At 41.3% G+C, this 15,695-nt stretch overlaps 1 protein-coding gene across 1 annotated transcript in view; it reads right to left on the bottom strand.

Annotated features, from left to right (window-relative positions):
• PID1 (phosphotyrosine interaction domain containing 1) overlaps window positions 1–15,345 on the bottom strand; it is a 151,031-nt gene extending 135,686 nt beyond the window's left edge. The window contains exon 1 of the mRNA XM_023740089.1: window positions 15,199–15,345. Within this exon, the coding sequence (XP_023595857.1) occupies window positions 15,199–15,333 (135 nt within the window). The 5' untranslated portion in view covers window positions 15,334–15,345. The remainder of the gene's footprint in view (window positions 1–15,198) is intronic.
• Window positions 15,346–15,695: the final 350 nt, after the last annotated feature.

Raw genomic sequence — 15,695 nt, 5'->3', positions numbered from 1 at the left:
AAGTATCATCACTTTTCATTTTACCATTCTTTACCATAAAACACATCTACATTAATTTCTCACAGGAAAGATGACATTTATCTCTTAGCAGAGGACTGACTAGCCTTTAACACCAGCTAGATTTCAAATCAAGGGCACTGAATCCATTCTGATGTTTCCAATTAGATGCTAATGGTTTAAATATATCTCCCGAATCAAGGGAGAAAAAAGAACAACAGCCTGAACTCAATACATGGTAAAGTAAACCAATCTTCAGGTGCCGAAAGATACACAGAAATAAAAGTAACAATCAAGACAAACACAGGATGTATGTAGCAGTGGGGGCTGGGTGTAGGTCAAAGGCATCAGCCTCAATTATGCAAGTAACTGAAGCTCCAGCAACCGGGACTAAGAGTTAAGCTTTCAATAAATGAAGCACTTTGCTTGGCTAATTCATAAATACATGCACATCGAGGCCATTACAGCTTTACTGGACCAATTCCATCCTCGCCTCCCCCCCGCCCCGCCACTTCATTCTGTTTGAGAAACGGGAAGAAAGCAAAGGAGAGATCTGCTTTTCTCTACAAAGAACAGACAAAGCATCAGGGCTGTGCAGAAGTCTAAAGAAAAGCAGATGAAATGAACGGGCACGGATTCCCCTCTTAACTACGCTCCGCAAAAACCACCAGACTCCTGGTCATTGAAAATGAGAGACCGTGTTCCTGGACAAAGGTAAACAAGGACCCTAGAGGATAACAGACAGCAAACGGCCTGCCAGCTCCATTGTCAAATCAGGGCAGACAGCAGCCCTGCCCTCTCTCCTGGACCCTCACAAGGTGGAAGGAAAGAGGGGTCATGTCCAGGTCAGCAGGTGCAAAGGCTAAGGCAGCTGGTGTTCAAACTGTATTCTAAAACACCTCAGCCCTCAGCAAAATGTTGCTGCTACTGTTGCCGGTAGCTGCCACCCAGCTGACTCTGACTCATGGCAGCCCCGTGTACAACAGAACAAAATGTTGCCGGGTCCTGCACCATCGTCATGATCATTGGTATGCTAGAGTCCATTGCTGCAGTCACCATGTATCTTGAATGCCTCCCAACCTAGGGGGTTCATCTTCCAGCATTATAGCAGACAATATTCTGTTGTGATCCATTGGGTTTTCATTGGCTAATTTTTGGAAGTAGATCGCCACGCCTTTCTTCCTAGTCCGTCTTAGTCTGACGCTCCACTGAACCCTGTCTACCGTGGGTGGCCCTGCCGATACTGGAAATGCCAATGGCATTGCTTCCAGCATCACAGCACTTGCATTTTACTATAAAAATGTTACTAAACTTTAATTCATGCACAGTTTTTTGCCTCTATCTGTCCATCCCCAAACCGCTGCCCGTCAGTATGGGTTCCACCAGCCTCCCTGCAGATCCTCCTGGTCCTCTCTGTAATACCCATATGACTAGCAGGGGAGCTTTGCACCAGCACCGAAAAGGAAACAAACCCTGTGGCCTCCAGTCTAGGGTGTTACATCATCACCTCCTTGTGTATAATGTGTGTAAGAATTTCCACCTTAGCAAAACAAGGACGTGATTTGTTGCAGACATTTTTGTTGTTGTTATTGTCCCTCAGCTTCCGTTTTCCCTTCTGCCTCCCCAGCTTATCTGATACCCCTTGCCATAAGAGAAATGCCATAAGAGAAATGTCACCAGTGCATGTCACCACCCAGGCCAAACTGACTGGTTAGGGCTGGGCAGGTGGCCTTAGACTGTTGTATTAGTTTCCAAGGGCTACTGTGAAGAATTCTGAATATACCGTGGGCTGCCAGAAGAATGAACGAATGTGTCTTGGGAGAAGTACAGCCAGAGTGCTCCTTAGAAGCAAGGATAACAAGGCTTTGTCTCACATACCTTGGACACGTGATCAGGAGGGGCCAGTCCCTGTAGAAGGACATCATGCTTGGAAGAGGGTCAGGGAAACACCCTCAACGAGATGGACTGACAGACACAGTAGCTGGAACAATGGGCTCAAGTACAACAACGATTGTGAGGATGGCGTAGGACAGGGCAGTGTTTTGTTCCGTTGCACACAGGGTTGCTATGAGTCGGAACCGACTCGACGGCACCTAACAACAATGACAACAGGGCTGCTGTAACAAAGTACCAGAAACTGGGTGGTTTAGGAGAACATAAATTTATTGTCTCACAGTTCTAGAGGCTAGGAGTTCAAATTCAGGGTGTTGGCAGAGAGACGTTCTCTCTGAAGGCTCCCAGGGGAAGAGCGTTTCTTGTCTCTCCCGCCTTGTGGTAGCCCCAGGCGATCCTGGGCTTGCAGCTGCAGCATAACTCCCTTGTCATACCTGGCCATCTTCCCTCTGAGTGTCTCTCTGTGTTACTTCTCCTCTTTTATAGGGCACTACTGGACAGGAAGAGGAGCCCTGGTGGCACAATGGTTAAGCGCTACCCACCACCTATGGAGCAGTTCTCTTCTGCACGCATGGGGTCTCCATGAATTGGAATCAACTCAATGGCAACTAACAACAACAATTGTTACAGAAGAGCCTTGCCTAAACGGATAATAATATGAAGTCATTACACTTAACTCTCTCTCTATATATATATATATGTAGCAATATATATATATACACAATATTTTATTTCACTTTTAGCTTATGCATTTCTATCTGTTTTAACATGTATATTATATTAGTAACCAGCACATAGAATTAACCTATGTATTAACAAACTTATAGTTACAGGTGGGTAAGTGCTTATTTTGTTAAAAGGGTGTGTAATTAAACAATAAAAAGTGTAGAGTCCCTAGTAGGGGACCTCAGTGACCAAGAATGAAGAAACTAGTGTTTTCTTTGTACTAACAGGTCTCTAAATTGTCTTCCACTGAGTCTCTTTTTCTTAAAATGGCTCTAGCATATACATGGCAGGGTGGGTGTTCTCCCTCCCCACGCTTCCTCTTTTCTGAGAGGTGACTTTGGTTAAAAAGGAGAAGTAACATCAAGATTCTACTGGCATAATAACTACGAATGCACCTGATTTTTGCTAGAGAAAAGTCTTCTTCTTCTTTTTTTTTTAAATCATCAAGAAAAAGGTATCTTTGTCTCATAGAGGATTTATGATGAGGTCCCTGAGGCTCCCTTTACCCACGGGCCCTCCACCCCAAACTATATGCCTCTGATGCCTGAGGGATGGGGCACAGGAGAGGGTCAAGAAGTCCAAAGACTTTAGTAATCCTCGGCAATGAGAATGAAGAAGAGATCCCAGAGGAGAAGGAAACTCTTATACACAATCAAGGTGGACTCTGAATGAACTGAGGGGCTAGCTGATGGGAAAAGTAAACACCTGTTTTGAACGATCCCAAGAATAGAATAACAGTAAACTGTCCTTTGTGGTAATGGAAAGCACCTTTGCTGCCCTAGCAACTATTATAAGCATAACGAGGCGGTGACATATGAGGCTTCTAGCCCTTCTCATAAGTATCACAAAAACAATTTGTAAGGAGAATGCGTGAATCCATCAACATGGAAAAAAACATAATGTCAGTAGCATCATTCACTCACAAGGTGGTTTTCCTGGTTCCCAGGATGCTTAACTTCATTTATCCCCATTACTTCCCGATTAAATTATTTTATAATTCCTTGATCTGGCTTATGAAGATGACTGGTGACTTACAAACGCCAATCTGACTAATGTCTCATTCAGAGAACTCAGTAAGCACAGAATTTCAGACATCATCCCTCTTGCCAAGAAATGAATATACAATATTTTCAGTAAAAACAGAGAAAAGAACAGCCAGCACCCCAAGGAACACATCTGCACCGGCTACCTAGTGAGTTTTACATTTTACTTGCTGGGTAGTCCGGAGCTGGAATGTTCAAAGATGCAGTGAGAAATAGTTACTCCTATTTAAAAGAACATTCTAGGATCTTTCTATGACCCTGACTTATTTATTGCCATGGTGAGGTCTATAGCTTGTTTGCCACCATTTTGTTGGCAGTTCATTGACTGGTACATTCAGACCAAGGGGAGCTATATTTGACTAGCAACAGTATTTTATTTATACATCACCGCTCCTGTGAAAAGTTCGAAGGACTTTATAAATATCTCCTTAAACTTGAAATTAAGTTGTTACCACCGTTTCCACCTCCGATACATATATAAAACAAGGAAAGTTCAAACGTCTAAAATTAGCAATTTAGAGAGGATTTAACAACTCAGAGAGCATTTCTGGATAAACATGGCAAATTGACCTTAAATAGTTACCTCCTCTCCTTCTCAAAACCTACTAAATTGATAATAATGAAACTGTTTAAGTTATAAACACAATAGGACAAAATAAACGGGAGAGGAGACTGATATTTTGATCTAAGCTAACTGTATCATATGTCTTATTTCTCAAATGATTCCAAAATTTTAAGAGGAAGTAAGGATTTTACTTTAGGTTCCCTAAAATATCAAGAAACAAGAGTCTCCAAATTGAAATGACCCACTATGCACCAACAGGATGAATAGGGGGAAAACAATCAACACCAAGGCATAAAACCATGAAGTTTAGAGCACCAGGAACAAAAAGGAGATCCTAAAAGCTTCCAGAGAGTAGGGGTCGGTAGGAAGTCACGTACAAAGGAACATTAGAAGTCTACTGAAGGACGTTTGGAGAGTGGAAGTTACCGGGCAGTGTCTTCACAATTTTAAGTAGCAATTATTTCCAGCCTGTATTTCTATACCCAGCCAAACTTTCAAAAAGGTGAAGATACAATAAAGAAATATTCAGACAGGCAAGGCACATAAATTTTATTTCTTGAAGATGTGCTCCAGAAAAACAATGGAGTAACCAAAAAAAAAAAAAAAAGGAAGAAAACAGAGGAATACCCAACACAGGAGAGCAGCAGAAGGGAGTCCCAGAGGTACAACAGTGCATCTTAACTTAGAGACAAATAGTCTGGTCTGCAGCAGAAAGACAAAGGACTGTTGGGGACAGATTCCCAAGAGGAAGTTATAAAGAACAGAGTCTCTCATATGATGGAATATTTGCGTAAAACATTGATAGGCAGATGCCTAATTTGACAGAGCATTTGGGGTCCATTAAGTAGAGGTATAAATAAGACTATATAAATTATAAAAATAATAACTTACTAATTTTAAAAAATGCTGTACATGAAGGGAAATAAAATCGTGGTGCACTGACAGATTCTTCAGTGATCACACAGTACTGACAGCTTAACTAACATTTCAAAAGTAACCATGTTATAAAGATGGAGGAGGAAAAGTGGCTAAAGTTATTAGAGACCTTGATCTTCATCTACAAAAACAGAAAGCCAAAAGCTAATATCTAAAATGGATGAAAGCATAATATTTGGAAATATGAAGGGAAATATAAGAAAAAATTGTTAAAATAATTATGATTGCTCTTTCAAGTAGGACAGGGGTGTGAGGAAGGTATGAAGGAGACAGCTAAAAATATTTAATTTTTTTATTTTCTTTCATTACTATTTGATTTTTTATCTATGCAGGCACTGCTTTGATAAAAATTGTTTAACTTAAGGCCAAAAATTACTTAAAAAGCAAGTCCAGGTTTATATGAGATGATATCCAGTCTATATTGCCTAATGCTTCCTTATTTAATGCTCATTTCTTCATTTAACAAAAAAAAACTTCAACAATAACTGTTGCTGTAACGTTTGATTTCCTCAGTACAAGTACCTTTAATGTAAAATGCAAATAATAGAACGCTGAAAAAAAAAATACAACAAAGTACATGTGAACAGAAAATATGCGGAGACTTGAGAAAGCTGTTTAAAAGTTAACTTCATACAGGTAAGCATTACATTTGTACAAACTAACTTTGAGTTTTGAAGCTATCATGCCCTTCTAACAGTCTATAAGAAGTTTTGCAATCTCTGCTGAAAACCACAAAGCATATTATCAATGCTTTTTTTTGTGTATGTGTGGTGTTTCTGTAGGTTGCCTAATAAATGAAACCTACCACAAAGGAATTGTATTTTATCCACAGGATTAATCCAGGAAAATGTGAAGAAAAATTAACATATTTTTCTAAATAAATGAACCCTAAATTCAGATAATAATCAAATTAAATTTACAGAACTGAACTGCCTCAAAGACAAACTTTCCAAACAGGAAACCAGGAGAGGGAACACAACTTCACAACAAGGTACTTCTCTCAGACGTGCACTTTATACTTATAATATTTACCCATACTCTTTTCAGAATTATCCGGAAAGCTTTATCAGATATGAGGGAAAAAGCACGGCAATATTGTGGATTTTTGCAAACACTGTTTAACATGCCTACTATGCTAAACCATACCAAACAACAAATGCTCAAGACTGTGTGTAAAAAAAACCTGCTATGCCATACAACTGTTAATAAAGAATCATTTTTATAAAATAATTTTCAGAAATGTTGATAGAGAAAATTTGTTCACTACAAGAGCAAGATGCTCTTATAGTCTGTAGAGACCAATTTTCTTCATTTTGCTTTTTTTTTTAGTTTTCTAAGTTTCAATGAAAGAATTTTCTTAGGCTCAAGAAATAATAAACTTCACTTGAACAAATAAAACTAAACTAATTATAAGCAACATATATTTATTTTTGCTTGGAAATCCTTTTCTTGAATTCCCCATGCATAAAGAAACCATCTTTAGTAGGCTAAATAATGGCCCCTCAAAGATTATCAGGCCCAAACTGGCCTTAATATGAGGCTTGTAAATGTTACCTTATAAGAAAAAGAGGTCTTGGCAGGTGTGATTAAGTTAAGTTTCTTTCGATGGGGAGATTATACTAGATTACCTGGGTGAGCCCTAACTCCAATCATAAATGCCCTATAACAGAGAGGTAGAGGGAGATTCAATACAGAATAGAATACAGACAGAAGAGGAGAAAGCAACGTGATCAGAGAGGCAGAGACTGGAGTGATGAGGTCACTAGCCAAGGAATGCAAGGAGCCACCAGAAGCTGGAAGAGGCAAGTGAAGTTTCTCCTCTGGAGCCTCCAGAGGGTGTGTGGCCCTGCCAATACCTTGATTTCTACCCAGTGATACTTACCTCAGACTCCTCGCCTCCAGAACTGTGAGAGGATAAATTTATGTTGTTTCAGGCACCTAAATTTGTGGTAATTTGTTACAGCGGCTACAGGAAAATAATATCTTGCAACTGCATTTGAGCAGGTCTACAGTTACAATGGAGTTCCTGGGTGGCGCAAATGGTTAAGCTCTGTACTACTAGCCGAAAGTTTGTAGGTTCCAATCCACCCAGAGGAGCCTCAGGCATTAGGACTGGCAATCTGCTTCCAAAAAGTCACAGCCTTGAAAACCCTATGGAGTAGTTGAACTCTGCACACATGGGGTCACCATGATTCAGAACCGACTCAATGGAAACCAACAACATCAACAAAGTTCATTTGGGTTAGGTTTTCTGTTATTCCAACCCAAAGCATCCAAAACTATTGTTTATTTTTGCTTTCTTAATATGTGGGACATCCTAAGATTGTGCAATATATTCCTGTGGTTGAAGAAAGAAATGAAGAAAATGACAAGGAAGGAACAAAAGGAGAAGAGATGGCTGGAGGCTGGAGGGACGAAGGAAGGGAAGAGAGGCAGAGGGAGGGATGGAAAGAGGAAAAGGGAAGTCAGGAAATGCGTAAGTCTTCAAAGAGTAGACATTGCAGAAAGATAAAAGCCTGTCTCTCAACAGATGTTAGCTCTTCACGAGTGTATCAGCTTTATCTTCCTGCGTTTGAAGAGACAAAGGGAAAGGATTGTGCTCTGATTTGTTTACAGGGAAGGCTGAGATAGAATACAGAGAAAACAAATTAGAACTAGATATCACCCACTCTGAATGTAGAGGAAAATAAACACTAAAAGCACAGGTCTCCATTTTACTATCTATATAATGATTTCTATTTTTTGTTTGTATTCTGTCTTGATATCTAAATCAGAAACTTATTTTGCAAATAGAAAGGTATAATTGGCATAGTTGGATTCACCCAATGTCCAAAATGACCTACTCAGAGAAAGGGCTGCAAAGACGCATTTGATGAGGATGACAACATAATCTAATCAACAATTTTCAATGGTGTTGATGAGTAAAAATGGGCATTTTATTAAAATGAAAAAAATGGGAAAACCGTAACTATATTTCTACTTAAATATATAATGGGTAAAGTAAACATAAATTTATCAATGTAGAAAATGGATACATTCGATGCTATTTTAATATATTCACATTCAAATCCAGAACACCTATAATGAAATAGGAGTCCCTAGGTGGCGCAAACAGTCAAACACTCGGCTTCTAACCAAAACGCTGGCGGTTCAAATCTACACAGAGGTACCTTGAAAGAAAGGCCTGGTGATCTACTTCTGAAAAATCAGCCATTGAAAACCCTATGGAGCACAGTTCTACTCTGACACACATGGGGGTTGCTATGAGTTCGAATCAACTTGACGGCAACTGGTTTGTTTGTTTGGGATTGCTGGGACTCTAAAACTGGCCATTTGTCACGTGTGCTCAGCGGTAGGGACTGAGGACTGCCTGTCAAGCTTTCTGCTCAGAAATTTCTCTTCTCTGTCCCATGCAACTGAAAATCAACCACATCCTTCCTGAGAGCTAAGGGACTACTACTGCCAATGCTGAAGGCAAAGAATCTGAGAAAGGGTCATACAAAAATGGTTGTGGTTTATGAATGATTAACTCCTTCCTGGAAACTGGTTTCCTTGATGGTTCCCAACCTCACAAAGAAGAAGAGGACAGCAGAGCTTGGCTGGAGCTTTACACAGTGCTAGACCAAGCCTGTCACAAGGAAGAGGTGAGATTTGGGGATGCCAACATCCCACGCAAGAGCAGGCATAGTCGAAGGCAGGTGGGGCTGGGTGTGAAGCACGAAGGGACAGAGGCTGCTGGACACCTGCCAGGCTGCAGAATGAAGACCCACGACAGTATGAGCATGGGCAGAGAGGGACTGGAAAGGGGGGGGAAGAAAAAGACATATCACAATCCAATGGCCAAAGTTCAAATCCAGCTCTGCCTGTTACTCACTGGGTACCCTGGGAGAAGCTTGTGAACCTCAGCAAGCTCATCTATAAAATGGGGCTACAGATGGTACTTACACAGTTGGGGTATCAGAGGAATGTATGGTCTATATCATGAAAAGTGCTTAATGTGCTTAATAAACATGAGCTCTTTCTTATTATCATGATTTACTTGTTATTGGTATTTTATTGTTTTTAAAAATTATTATCATCATCATTTCATGAAGACTTTGAGAACGTTGGTGAGTAGGCCTGGAGGTGAGTTGATTCCAAAAAGGACAGCGCCCCCTGAAGGGAAAGGTGGCAACTGCGGGCACTGTCTGTAAAGCATGTCTGATGCAGCCATTATGGAGCCCACTTCTCCCTTAGACAACAGCTCCTGGTCAGCTGGAGCAAGTCCATTCCAGCCACACAAGTGCTAACGACCAAACCCATTGCCATCGAGTCAATTCCAACTCATTACGACCGTATAGGGAACAGTAGGACTGCCCCATAGGGTTTCCAAGGAGCAGCTGGTGGATTTGAACGGCCGACCTTTTGGTTAGCAACCAAGCTCTTAACCACTGCACCACAAGGGGTCCACACAAGTGCTAGTCAGCCCCCAAATACCATTTTCCACCCCACCCTCACCTCCCAGGGTATGTATCAGTTTATGTCATTTACATCAACCTTATCACACATCACTCTGTGGTTCAGATCCTCAAGCTCAAAGTATGGTCCAGGGACCCCTTTCATCTAAAGTACATGGTATGTTTTAGAGGACAGACTCTTGTTCCTCACCACTAAGATAAGTGCCTGAAGTAAAATCTCTGGGAAGAAGGCCCAGAAATCTATCTACCAGGGGATTAGGATACCCACTCAGGTTTCAGAAGCACCTGTGATGTCCTTGTTTGGACATTCATTTTGTTTCCCCCACTTGGCTAAAAGCTACAATACCCACAATAACTAGTTTGATTCCTTTCTCCACGATTTCATGTACACATTAGATTTTCAGTAAATATGAATTAAATAAAGATTTACTAACAAGCCTAAGCCACCTAGGATTCCACCCAGCTAGGCAGGAGAGGAGTCGCCCCTGGGTGGTTGAAATAATTAAGAGCTTGACTATTAACCCAAAGGCTGGCGGTCTGAACACACCATAGGCCCCTAGAAAGAAAGGCCTGGCGATCTGCTTCCAAAAGGTGGCAGCCACATAAACCCCATAGAGTTCAGTTCTTCTCTGCAACACATGGGGTCACCATGAGTCGGAATCAATTCAACAGCAGCTGGTTTTGGTTTTGTTTTTAGGCAGGAGAGGAAGAAGGGCTTGGCGATCTACTTCCAAAAATCAGCCAATGAAAACCTTGCAGATCACAATGGTCTAATCCACAGCACAGGCAGCATTTCCTTCTGCTGTGCATGGGGTCGCCAGGAGTCAGGGGCCAAACTCAAGGGCAGCTAACAAGAAGCAGCAGGAGAAGACAGGCAAGACCAGCTCAGCAGTAACAAGCCATTGTTCTGCTGCAAAATTGAACACAGCATCCGAGACCCAAAGCAGCTCCCACGTGAGTGGCAGGAGTGCCCTAATGGTATGCAGTGGGCTGTACAGTTAAATAACTCTGCTCCAGAAAAGAGTGGCAGCAAAAGAGGGGAACACACACAAAGACTGAGCTGCCGGCTACATGAATAGCCTGGCTGAGCAATCCCGCCAAGACCCAGGGAGAATACAGATCAGAGGGGAAATGGGAGACCTGAGAGGAGCAAGGGCCCTGCCGGTGCTAACCATAACCCATTTCCAACTCTCCCCTTCCTTTACTCCCTCCTGCCTCTCTCCATCCACAAACCCAAAGTTCTGCCAGCACAACTTGAGAGCTGTTAGGAAAAAAGAACGAGCACTGTGTGAAGAGGCAGGGTCCTGTGCTCTGGCCGTGCAGCTGGGCCCGGCTACATTATGCTCATTATTCCCGGCAGGCATGCGTCGGGGCGAGAGTTCCTTCTGCAGCTGGCATTTGGTGCGCTAAGTTACTCGCAAGAATCAGAGATGAAACACTGGACTTTGTTCCTGCTGATGATCTGAAAGAATTGAGGGAGGTCTGGGGATTCTAAACAGAAATATAAAGGCTCAAAAATCTGACTTTTTTATTGTTGTTGTTGCTTTTTAACAAAATAGGACTCTGAACACAAACGTGACATTGTCCTGGAGAATTAAAGAACGTTAATTCCAGAATGATTACAGTTAAAGTTTAAATGAATAGGCTTTATAGCATACAATGTGAAAAATTACACATTGGAGGGTTTCTTGCGTCAGACAGAATCATAAAGCTGGAAAGTTCCTCTAGAGGTGTTGGCCCAGGTCCCTGACTCCAGGATTATGATTACCTATGCCTGAAATCTCCTCGTCAAGATTTCTAGGGATGGAGAGTTCATAAATTTTTTACAGCCCAGGGGAATGTGTTCTTCCCCTTGAATGCAGAGGTTGGTCCCTGTGTTCAACTGAAATCATGGCGGAATTCCCTTTGTCTCGCGAGCCGCCCAAGTGGACACCTGTGCAACCCTTGCCCTCTCTCCTGCGCTCTTCTGGATTCTCTTTCTCCCCCAGTATCCTCTTAGAAGAGAAATAAATGCACGGGACCTAAGGTAGTAAGAGAAAAACATCACTCCATGAATCTTGGACCCTACACTCCTTTTCAGAAAAAATGATGGCTTTTATTCTCCTAGCAAATATCACAAAAAAAAATTGTGTGTGTGTGTGTACAGAGGGAGAGACTCAAACATACCAATGTTCATGCAGATGATACAAGTCCAAGTAATGTTTCATTCTGTTAAACATAAGATCACCATGAATTTTAGTCGATCAGACACACACACACACACACACACACATATATATGTATATTATGTTTTTTTTTTTTCTTCCATATCTGGATTGGATTCCTAGGCCTTTTTGTGTGTAACTTGTTTTTTCACTCCTTATTTTAAAGGTACTCTGTAAATTTTATCAAACTAGACTCTCCTTTTATTTGTCCTTAGTAAATGTCATCTTACACTTGAGGGACCATCTTCCTCAACAGGAAGAGAATTCAAAATGGCTTTAATAAATCCTCTAAAGAATTGATAACCAAATTTGATCTCATGTCACTTTCAACTGTAATGAATATTCTTATAATTCCTTTATAGTGTCCATGAACAAAAAGCATTAAACACAATGGAACCAAAGGCCAGTTCTGTAGATCTACTCTCACCAGTTGAAGCTCAGCCCCTGGCAGCCACTCTTTGGAAGCTGGATGTTCTCCTTAGCAAAGCCAGTCTTCCTTCTAGTATGATTCTATGTACACAGTGGATTTTCAATGAATATTAATTAAATAATGTTTGCTAACAAGTCTAAGCCATTGAGGATTCCACCACTGTTAGGCAGGAGAAGACAAGCATGATCGCCTCAGCTGCAACAAGCCATCGTGACTGCTACAACATTGGACATGTTTTTTTTTAATCATTTTTTACTATAACTCACTTGCCTAAATCCTTCTGATGGTTCACCATCATAATTAGAACAAAATCCAAACTCATTATAATGACCACAAGGCTCTCCATACCTGAACCCCTGCCTGACTCCAACACTCAACATAAATTTTCTCAACATCCCAGGCACATCAACCTAGGGAATTAGCATGATTTGTTCAAGGCTGGCAGTTTGAATCCACTCAGAGGCACTTTGAAAGAAAGGCCTGGCAATCTACTTCCAAAAATCAGCCACTGAAATCCCTATGGAGCACAGTTCTCCTCTGACACACATGGGGTCGTCATTAGTTGGAATCAACTTGGCAGTAACTGGTTTGATTTTAGTCTGGTTTGTTCCCTCTGTCTGAAAGATTCTTCCACAAGTTCTTCACAGACTGGTTTTCTCCCTAGTCAATGCTTATCAGCCTGTATGTGCCACTCTCCTCTGCTCCAAATAGCTGTTAAACTCCATAAAGATGCTGGTCAGTCTTGCTCAGACTGTGCCCCTGTGCCTGGCAGTGAGCACTCAATAAGTATTTGTGGAAACAATAAGCGTGCGTGAGGTTTTGTGCACACCACTGTCACACACCAGTTCTAGAAGCTCCAACTTGACCACAGTTATGCCCTGGTAGCACAACCGTTAAGTGCTCAGCTGCTGACTGGAAGGTTGGCAGTTGGAACCCTCCCAACAGCTCTGCAGAAGAAAGACCTAGTAATCTGCTTGCATAAAGATTACAGCCTAGAAAACCCTATGGGGCAGTTCTACTCTGCACACACGGGGTCACTATGAGTCAAAATCAACTCAACGACAACAACGGCCAAGAGATGGAATATTCTGTCAAGAAAGACCAATCAATCTCTGCTTACCTAACTTAGAAAACAATAAAGACAGGAGTGCATTCACAAGGTTATAAGGGAAATCCATATGTGCGCATGCATTTTGTTGCCCCTTATTTTATTTTCACTACTCAGAACAAATTTTGGACAACAAAGTACGTGTAAAACATATTTTCTTTGTTACCTTTCTTTGTAAGCCGATTACCACATTCACCAGCTCAAGTGAAAAAGAATATCATGTGAAAAACAATCCAAAAGCTTACCAAAATTATACATTTCATTTCTACTGTTGTCTTCATGTCGGCATTACAGTTGACATAAATGAATACTGTTTTTTTATGGATTCAGAGGAGAGAATATTAGTATAAACTTTGAGAACTGAAACAATGCAAAAATGCAAAATTGCCCCCAAAGGACTCAGCACAACCGTTGGAAAACTTGAGGGTTTTTTTTTTCCCCCCACCATTTTTTAAGATATGTGTTATTCAGATGGAGACCACAAGAGAAGAAATTATTATTAAGGACAAAACTTTTCTTATGAAGCCTAAAGTTCCATAGGGCTACAGAAATATGGACACCCATCCCACTGCTGTTGAGTCGATTTCAACTCAAAGTGACCCTATAGGACAAAGTAGAACTGCCCCATAGGGTTTCCAGGGAGCAGCTGGTGGATTTGAACTGCTGACCTTTTGGTTAGCAGCCAAGCTTTTAACCACTACGCCACCATGGCTCCAGAAATATGGATAGAATATCATTTTTATTGACATACTAAATCAATATTATTTTAGTACTGACATACTAAAATCTATGTCTTTATTGTGCACCAAAAAATGATCAAGAGAGCTATATCATTAAAAAGGAAAAGCAGGATATGAATTCATACTATCATCACTTAATGAGCTTATTTTGTAAATCATTTCATATTTTCATTTTTTAAAAAAGTTACCAGGTTGATGGTAGCTGGGTACCATCTAGCTCTTCTGATCTCATGGCAAAGGAGGCAGTTGTTCATGGAGATGACCAGACCCTCAGTCCATTTCTTCCTCCCATTCCTGACTCTCCTTCTTCCTCTGCTGCTTCAGATGAATGGAGACCTACTGTTGTGCCTTGAATGACCACTTGCCAGCTTTTAAGACCTCAGGCACTATGCTACGAACCAGGAGGTAGAACAGAAATACTGAAAAACAATACTAGGCCAGTTAACTGGGATGTGCCGTAAAACGAGGACCCTAAAAACTGCCTTCTTTGCCATGAGACCAGAAGAACTAGATGGTGCTCAGCTACCATTACGGATCCTTCTGATCGAAGATTCTGTAGTGAAATCCTGATCCAAAGAGGGAAGAATGTGGAACAGAATTTCAAATTCTCAATGGAATCCAGGATTTCTGGATCCATTACGAATCGATGAACTCCCTGAAACTATTGCCCTGAGATAATCTTCAAACTTTAAACCTTAAACAAAAAATAGCCCCTGAAGTCTTCACTGAACCAAAAAATAGCTTATCTCAATAAGTCAAGTATGTCTGCCTTGAGCATTGTGCTCTTTTAAAGAATTTATGTATGTGAGAACAAACTGACAACAGCAACTCGAAAGGTTAGATGAGAAGCTTAGGGGACAGTGAGTTTAAGTCAATGGTGGTGGAACAAAAAAGTAGGATGGTGACAATGTTTGCACAACTAGAAGAATGTAATCAATGTCACTGAGCTTATACATGGGGAAAACTGTTGAAATGGTGTGTGGCTGTGTATATTTTCACCAAAAAAAAAAAAGTTACTATGGTGAAACAAGTGTCTTAAGACCACACATCCTTTTGTCTGTCCTACCAGGAGAACCTCTGCTGGCCACAGGCCACGTACCTTGCAGCCACTGTAGGTCCGTGTCTTCATCAGCGGCATGGTGGTGCACAACTCGATGGCTTCCGGTTCATGGAAGATGACTGCTGGGAGAGGCTCCTTCTTCAGGGTGAGGACATTCAGTTTCGACTTCAGCATTGTCTGAAAGTGCTGAAAAGCAGATGAATAAACCAAATATAGTTTAAATAGCTTGGAATTGTACGTGCTATCAATGAATATAAGGCGCCCTAGTGGCACACTGGTTAAGCACTCAGCTGCTAACTGAAAGGCTGGCGGTTCAAACCCACCAGCCTCTCAGAAGGAGAAAGATGTGGCAGTCTGCTTCCTTAGAGATTATAGCCTTGGAGCCCCTATGGGGCAGTTCTACTGTGTCCTATAGGGTCGCTATGAGTCCGAATTGCCTCAAGGATCATTGAATATCAAATACAGTGGCAAAATCTTCACGTTTTTTGTTGTTTTTCAACTGTGGTGAAACTGACATAGCATAAAGTCAAGCATTT

This window comes from Trichechus manatus, unplaced genomic scaffold (assembly GCF_000243295.1).
Source record: "Trichechus manatus latirostris isolate Lorelei unplaced genomic scaffold, TriManLat1.0 scaffold00147, whole genome shotgun sequence".
In the NCBI taxonomy this organism is placed as follows: domain Eukaryota; kingdom Metazoa; phylum Chordata; class Mammalia; order Sirenia; family Trichechidae; genus Trichechus; species Trichechus manatus.
The sequence above is the reverse complement of the archived record's forward strand: the minus strand, read 5'-3'. Positions and strand labels throughout refer to the sequence as shown.